This window comes from Geotrypetes seraphini, chromosome 15 (genome assembly GCF_902459505.1).
Source record: "Geotrypetes seraphini chromosome 15, aGeoSer1.1, whole genome shotgun sequence".
In the NCBI taxonomy this organism is placed as follows: domain Eukaryota; kingdom Metazoa; phylum Chordata; class Amphibia; order Gymnophiona; family Dermophiidae; genus Geotrypetes; species Geotrypetes seraphini.
Window position 1 is genome coordinate 66,569,630 of NC_047098.1, and position 8,640 is coordinate 66,578,269.

Sequence of the window (8,640 nt, forward strand, 5' to 3'; positions counted from 1 at the left end):
TGTAAACAGGGCAGCTTGAAATTGAGCCTGTCATGCCTGCTTAAGAATCCCTCAGCTTGCATAATGAAGGACTGAGACTGCTGTTAATCCAGCCTCTGTGCTGAATATCCTGTCCCTCAACTGCTGCTCCCACAATGCTGAAATGAATGAGCTGGCACCTCTGTGGCTGACCCCTGTGTACTTTAGCTGCCAAAGTAGCAATGCTGCGGGTCATTAACCATTGTCGTCGTTTAGAGGAACCTCAACCCTGAAAAAAGCCCTCACCAGGGGAAAAGTGGGAGTCAGAGGGAGGGACAAGTATTCCCTAAAGTTTCCTTTCCTTCAACTATTTCTTACTATGAAACAAGGACACCAAGCTCAACTGAACCAGAATGTCCTTGTTTAGAAACCTGTGTGGCTTCATCAGCCCAGAATCTGCAGGGTGACCCATCACCAACCACTGCAGACAGACAATACTGAGTATCCATGCCTCCATGGTGCCCTTAAGGGGTAAATCACAAGGAACTATTTTATCTTTCTATTGTGGGTGGACACAACACCAACATGTTCTGGACCAGGGATCTCAAAGTCCCTCCTTGAGGGCAGCAATCCAGTCGGGTTTTCAGGATTTCCCCAATGAATATGCATTGAAAGCAGTGCATGCACATAGATCTCATGCATATTCATTGGGGAAATCCTGAAAACCCGACTGGATTGCGGCCCTCAAGGAGGGACTTTGACACCCCTGTTCTGGACTGATCTGATAAAGATGCTAAGCAATGACAACTTTTTTTTTTCTACAAAAACAGAGTGTTGCCCTGGGCCAGTCACAGGCAAAAAGGTTGTTTTGTGAACCTCTGGTCATCTATTAGTCAAACCCACTAGCTCTTCCCCAAGTCCCCAGATCATATCCAGTCAGTTTGGTTTTCAAAATACCCACATGCAGGCCATGGTATGCAAATTCATCTCATGCAAATTGTGGACATCCTAAAAACTAGACTGGCTAAATGAGACCCACAGTCTTGGTAATAACCACCAGTCTACCCAAGAAGACAATTAGCATTCTCAATTATATACAGTATAGTTAGAAATCAAATTTAGAGGCAAATGAGTAAAATAATTTTTATTTTGTAATACCATATATACATTACATATCCTTAAAGAAAAAAAAAAATCTGAAAACTGAATACCCAACCTAACAGCTCATTGTCAATAGTTAATATCATCAGAAAGGAGATTTGAAAACTGCATTTCCAAGCACTTCTTCTTAGATCGATCAGGGCCAGAATTCAGGGCACCAGAGGAGTCACTGCACAAAACAATATCAAATTCTACTGGCTCTGGCCGAGTTAAAAAAATGACAGAAAAGCCTTAGATAACCGTAAAGGATTGTGTAATCTTAGCAGAGCTGAAAATCCAAATGAACACAACCTTGCAGTTAGGTCATCTGCGTTCTAACAAAGAGCAAATGAAGTCCTGCAGCCCATCAAGAGTGAAGTCCAGACATCATTCAATTCCTTCTTGTTTATCTTTAATAGCAACCTGAGGGGAAAAAAAACCCAAACTTATATAAACACTCACAAACTTTGTTCCTTGGGACACTTATTTAATAGAACTGTCACCGGAGTCCAGGACAAATACAGTTGTCCAATTCTGTCTCTGGTAAACAGATTTGTAAAATACAGCAAACTAGCAGCTTTGTCCGTTTCTAAGCTTTATCATTTTTTGTACATCTAAGGCTCCTTTATTTTCTTATTTCTCCAAACTTTTTCTCCTTCCCAATAAACACCGCTGCTTCATTCCATCCATGGGACCCAGACACACCAGCAAATCTCCACACGTACATTACACGTTCTCTTTAACCCCACAGCAAATCTTCATCCTTTCCCTTTACTTTTTACCAACTCCACACACATTCCTTACTTCCCTCGGCTTCTGCTCCTAAAGGCATACATTTGTGGTACTTAAACTATACAGTAAGATGTCAAGTTCTGCTTACTCTGAACCTCTCCTCCAAGAGGGAGAGCTCACTGATCAGGTCTGTGATTGCATTGGTGAAGGCTTCCTGAGGGCTATAGTCTGGAGTGGTCTGAAGCCGAATGATTATTTTGTGCTCTAAAGGATGAGGAACTTTGTAACCAGCAAACAAGACTTGAGGGTCCTTCAGTAATTGTCTGAAAATGGGAAAAAAAAATCATCAAAAACCAAGGGCTTCACATCCAAAAATATAAGATTAAAAAGAAATGAAATGTGCCTGGGAGAGTTCTTTTTTAAGTTCAAAAAATACCAGATAACAACTCAACAATAACAGTAGTGAAGGTGACATCATTTTATACACAAATTACCCCAAGACCCCCTCCCATCTGCTGTGAATCATTGACAAAGGAATTGGAGAACCTAATGAGGAAGAGCAAAGATCCAGTACTAAGTTAGATTATATACGTTTCAGGTTGCTTGTGATGGTATATTTGTGTTTGAATGGTTTGGCTCCTACAAGTCTGGTGGGTATTATTCATGCTTATGTCCCTTTGTCAAAATTGTGCTCTGTCCATCACGGTGATTTGTCTGTGCCATCTGTAAGGGACCTGAGATTGAATTCCTCTCATGTGCCTATTAGGGGACCCCTTTATATATCAGAAAGCAATGTAAACTCGATGGGTTCAAGAAGTTATTGAAGAGACACTGATTTTGCAATATAAAATATGGGCGCTGAGACAGCTGGCCGCTTATTTGTATGACTGTTTTTTATATGTATTTTATGTACTTTTTATTATGTATGTTTATACTTGTGAGCCGTTTTGGGAAAAGTGATATATCACAGCAGTAAATGGGGAGTTTTCACGTTTATTCTACACTTGATATACCGTCTATCAACGTGTACCAAGACGGTTTACAATACTAAAATTTAAAAGAGAATAAGGATAAAAATAAAGAAAAAGGGGAACAACTCTTATAAGAAATATGTTTAATAGACAAGACATGAACATACTGACACAGGAGGATCTGGGGTTGGGAAGGTGCAAAGTACATTGGGCTAAAATAAATAAAAAGGGAGGTAAGAGGGCAAGGAGAAAACAAAGAGGAAGGGAGGGGGGGGGGATGACGTTTCTTAAAAGTGGTTTATATTTGTTACTGTGCTTTGAGCATGTGGGTTAAGTATATGGTGCGTTCTCATGTCAGAAATGCGTTCCTAAATAAGAAAGTTTTTAGTTTGCTCTTAAATTTATTCAGAGATTCTTCCAGTCTGATGTCCAATGGGAGAGCGTTCCATAGGGTGGGGGCTCTGACAGAGAATATACTGTATTATTGCATGTAGTGCCGTAAAATAGCTCCTTTAAGGACGGAATAGTTAGTAAGTTCAGGTTGTTAGATCATAATGCTCGAGGCTAAACATAAGAATAAGATATTTGTCTAGAAATGCTGGGGAGCGAGTAAGTTTGATCTTAAAGGCAAGTAGGGGTAATTTATATATTGTTCAATGTGATATGGGTTAGAGAATGACACGGTGACAAAATTCATCACCGTTCCCGTCCCCGCGGATAATAATCCCATGTCATTTTCTAGTGTCTATTTCAACCTCGGTCCTTCTACACCAGCATTCTTCATAGCAAAGCTTGTGGGTCAGTGGTTGTGGCCATAAATACTCTGATTTTTCCCTCTCTCCTTAAAGAATGACATGAAGATGGTTTCCCGCGGTTATCCGCAGGGACGGGAACAGTGATGAATTTTGTTACCGTGTCATTCTCTATGCGCTTCATGGAGAGTGTGGCACAGTGGTTAAATCTACAGCCTCAGCACCCTGAGGTTGTGGGTTCAAACCCACGCTGCTCCTTGTGACCCTGGGCAAGTCACTTAATCCCCACATTGCCCCAGGTACATTAGATAGATTGTGAGCCCACCAAGGCAGACAGGGAAAATTGCTTGAATACCTGAATAAATTCAGGTAAACCGTTTTGAGCTCCCTTGGGAGAATAGTATAGAAAATTGAATAAATAAATAAATACGCTGGCAGGGGTAAGAGTATCAGAACACCCAACCCACCCCCTCCCCATACAAAAACAAACAAACAAAAATAGATAGATGGACCATTTCACAGGGGTACAATAAATTGAGAGAAAGCACTAAAAACAATCTCCCCAGGGGTCACTACAACCAGATCCCCTCCTTCTCAATGCCAGGAATCAAAAAGAGTTAAGAAGAAGGCTTCTAGCCCAATGTGGCAGAGAATGTAGATTTCGAGGAAAAGGTTTTTATTTTCCCTTAAAGGAGGAACGCAGTTGATGGGAGAATTCTTAATAAAGAATATTTCTCTTAAAATACAAACATACTCTAAAACAAGGTATTGTAAAGATATGGCACAAATACAAGCAGTTAGCTGGCACATTTCAATCATGTTGAGATAAATAGCTAACTTCCAGAGGGATAGCTGTAGAGTGAAAAGGAAAAACTGATTTACTCAGGTACGAGCTACTGAGGACAAGAGTCCACTGGATCATAAGCAAACACACAACATTGAATTGATGCAATGGAAATGCATTCCAGCTTGATGTCTTATCTAGCGGCAAGCTGGTCTTTTTGGACAAAGTGGAACCACAACATGCAGACAGAACAAAGGATGCTGAACTCAGAGGGTTTTGGGTCCCTGGCACCCATTATCTCAGAAGGGGGGTGTGCTGCCAGTTCCTGCTTCTGAGGTCTTTTGGCTACAAAATAAATGCCTGCTCTTCTCCCTGAAGAACATGTCAAGACGTAGACTACATCTCCCAATGCCTAATGGTCTTCTTCAGAACATCTACCAGCATTCCTCCCACAGATTATGTTCCTGCATCAGGACCAGAGTACACCAAGAACCCAAAGAAGAACCTCAACTGCTAAACTTCTGAATTAATGGAAAATGTTAGTAGGCCAAATATGTGCCTATAGGGATAACGTGTTTGCTTGCCACATAATTACTCCAGAATATATGCTTTTAGGCAGCACTGGGTTTATCAGGTGACTGCTATGTATAACATTTGTGGACCATTCGTATTTTCCAGGTTTAAAATAGTTTTTACATTCAGAATTGATAGGCTTAAGTAGACCTTGTTGAACCCATTATTACTTATCATTTTAGCCATTTGGTTATTGCTTTGGCTTCATTCACATGCTTTAGTTGGGTAGTTTTAAAATATTCGAACCTGTGCCAAGATATCCGATTCAGACTGTGTTCTTCGATTTTTAGGTTACAGATATCAGATTTTGAAAAGGATATAACTTTGCTTTCCTATTCAATTGGGCAAGGTACTGGTGCATCAAAGCGCCATGTTAATTACCTACTGAAAAAAGGTTGCATTGAAATGATTGGAGGATTTTCCTAAATATGAGCAGGCTACTGATCAGACACTCAGAAACAAAACTACATCAAGCATCCAAGTTGCCCTCACCATGAAGTTCTTTTCCTCATTGAATATGTGTCTTTACAGAAGAAATGCTGTAATCCATTTGGCAAGATAAACCATAATGTAAACAGGCTTGGGATTCTGCGGAAAAGAAATCCATCCATGGCTGTTGTTGCATGGATATTGGGTGTGGCCCCTATGGCAATGGGGATACTGGTTTGCAAAGCCACCATGGACCAACGCAACACCTATTTCATATACATTTTCTAGTCTTTCTATGTGTATATCATGGGCTATGCTCACAAAATATCTCACACTTGGGGTTGCATTGCAAAACAAATATAAATTTTCCAGAGTAATATGTCCTTTTTCGGAGGGTATTAGTTAGAAAAAGCTTCAAGCAGACTCTGTTTTTTATAATTAACAGATTTCAGCCCTTGTGTCAATGATGCAAAATTTGAAGGAATGTTCTGATGCAGCTATTCATACTGAATTGCTGCAAATTTGACAGTGAAAGTGCCCAGTGCAAGGAAAATCTATGATAAAAGTCTGAAGTGTGTATCTACTTTTGCTCTGGAGTTATAGCAGCTGAACTGGTCAAAATCTGTCACAACAAACTGCAACAGGTTTTAAGGCACACTTTAAGCAAGGCTTTTAAGTGGGCTTTTGCATCCATGATGCTCATACTAGCATCGCAGTAACTAGCAGAAAAGATTGTGCTTTATGAGCAGCTAATAATGACATTTTATTCACTGCTGTGCACGATGCTACCAGCACCCCGTAAAACAAGGGGGTCTAGCTCAGTGACCATTGCCAACTAAGGATCTGATATTTTGGGAAACCTTTTTTTTTTAATGCTGTGTTAGTTCTGCAAATAAATTTTGAAAAATCTGAGACATAACAGTAGGGAGCTTTTTTATATAGACCATTTGGAAACTGCTTAAATACATTGTGATAAGCAGTATATAAAGTAACTAATCCAATCCAAACTAAGGTTTATGGAATAGAACTGAGTCCCCAAGTTAAAACACAAGCATGCAAAGAAAACTATGCTTACGATTTGATGATATTTCCCAGAGTGTGGTCTTCCTTATTGATTGTAAACAAGCAAGCATTTGGTACTTTAGTGTCTTTTGTGATTGTTATCCTTAAAAAGAAAGAGAGTTAAGTCAGCTTTCTCAGTAATACTTAAGGGTTAAGATTGCACACTCAAAGTCTGACCTCGGATTTCTTCTAACCCTTGTCCCTTATGTCTCATCTTCTATCAATTATTGCATTTGTAACCCATCTTTTCTTATGGTTCTGTCTGTCCTGTACGTCAGATCTACGAGGTCTATACCAAGTGGTTTTTTTCGTATTTTTTTAACCTATTTTTTTCAAACGTAGTTACTGTATAATTACTAAGTAGTTACTATGCAGGAAAAGGCCTCAGAATCAAGGAGTAAGTACTACGCTTTGTTGTCACATTGACTTGCACTGTCAGCGAAGACGCTATGCGGCAATTCTTATGCATATGGCTAATCACTGGCCAAAAACCTGCTCCTTATGTTCTTACTATTTAATTTTTTTATCATATCATTTTTGTACTTTTCTTAATACTAACTTGTGATTATTAGCTAATCTCATGTATTTTTAACTATAGACCGCTTCAAAGATGTGAAAAAAGCCAACAGAACATTACTTATCTTCGGTATTCTGTTTCTTTTTTCAATCTTCTGTTTTAACTGTGCCGTGTCAGGCTATCTGGGGTTTTTAATAGCAATAAAGCAGGGGTGTCAAAGTCCCTCTTCGAGGGCCGCAATTCAGTGGGGTTTTCAGGATTTCCCCAATGAATAGGCATGAGATCTATGTGCATGCACTGCTTTCAATGCATCTTCATTGGGGAAATCCTGAAAACCCGACTGGATTGCAGCCCTCGAGGAGGGACTTTGAGATCCCTGGGCTAGAGCATTCTGCTGCCTATGCTTTAGGTCAGGGGTAGGGAACTCCGGTCCTCGAGAGCTGTAATCCAGTCGGGTTTTCAGGATTTCCCCAATGAATAGGCATGAGATCTATGTGCATGCACTGCTTTCAATGCATCTTCATTGGAGAAATCCTGAAAACCCGACTGGATTACAGCTCTCGAGGAGGGACTTTGAGATCCCTGCAATAAAGGGCTAAGCACCCATTTTAGTGCTTTGGACTAGCCTTGAGAAGGGCCGGATAAGGCCACTTTCATCACAGCTTCTTATCCAAGGATTTATCTACCGACTTCACAGCCCCAAGTCCCAAACTGGCTTTCCCACGTGGCTCGAGCCCGATGAATATTCATGAGGTCGATTCTGCGTCCGCCTGACTCTTTCCCAGCTCCTCACTTTTTCTCGCCGTCGAACAGCAGGAACGACTCGAAGGCGGGCGGCGCGTTCATCCTGGCGACGAGGCGTCCGAGCACCCAGCGCCGGCCCGCAACGCTTCCGGGTCACCGCCGTCACGCACAGGCCCCGCCCCGAACGCGTGACGAATTTCCGTCCATCTTTCTTTAATTTGCAATGGTTAATGCAACGACACATTCGTGTAATTTCAATCACAAATCTATAGCCATGGGCATACATTTCTGCAAAAATAAACAGATTTGGGGTTTATAGATCATTAAGGGTATTAGATTTTTGGCTGCAAATCTGAACCCCTGTGTAGGGCTCAGTTTCTCAACATACAGTACGCGTACCCTTAGGGGTGCACAAATCGCTTGTTGGGGAGGGGGGGGGGGTACGGGGCACTGCCCGCAGCCCGGCTGCCGACGGAGATCCCTCCTTCCTGCCCGCTGCCATCCACTGAAGCCACTGCAGTGGATCCCTCCCTGCCCTTCAGAGGCAAGCGGGGAAGGGGGACCCCGTTACCTCCTTCAGGCAGAGGTTCACGTGCACGTAGCTGACCCGGAAACCTTCTCTCCGACGTCAGAAGGAAGGCTTGTGGCTCAGCCACATGCAGCATGTGAACCACTGCCTGCTTGTCCCCCCCCAAGTGCCGCTGAAGGCAGAAGGAGCAAGTGTAGTTCGAATAAGTAAGGGACATGATCTGGGACAAAGGGGGTGGGAGGAAGGGGGGCACTAACTTGGGACATAGGAGGGAGGGAATAAACAGGGAGAATTGTTGGGCATGAGTGTGTGAGAGGGAAAGAGATGGTGCACATGTAGAAAGGAAGAAAGAGGAACATTGTTGGACATAGAGGGAGAGAGGATTGAGGTAGAGATGCATAGGGGATAAGGAGAAATGTTGGATATAGTGGTGGAGACGGACAGATTGA

General features: G+C 41.9%; 1 protein-coding gene across 2 annotated transcripts; it reads right to left on the reverse strand.

Moving 5' to 3' along the window:
* Nucleotides 1–1,087: 1,087 nt before the first annotated feature.
* POLR2J (RNA polymerase II subunit J) lies at nucleotides 1,088–7,865 on the reverse strand. 2 transcript variants are annotated; one of them, XM_033922999.1, is made up of 5 exons: nucleotides 7,617–7,719; nucleotides 7,545–7,581; nucleotides 6,415–6,504; nucleotides 1,979–2,153; nucleotides 1,088–1,521 (listed from the first exon to the last, which is right to left on the reverse strand). In XM_033922999.1, exons 1-5 carry the CDS (start codon nucleotides 7,666–7,668, stop codon nucleotides 1,486–1,488), a joined length of 390 nt encoding a protein of 129 aa, XP_033778890.1. In that variant the 5' UTR covers nucleotides 7,669–7,719; the 3' UTR covers nucleotides 1,088–1,485. The 2 variants fall into 2 exon arrangements, with proteins under 2 accessions (XP_033778890.1, XP_033778891.1); XM_033923000.1 differs by lacking the exon at nucleotides 7,545–7,581 and having other exon boundaries at nucleotides 7,712–7,865.
* Between the last annotated feature and the right edge of the window lie 775 nt (nucleotides 7,866–8,640).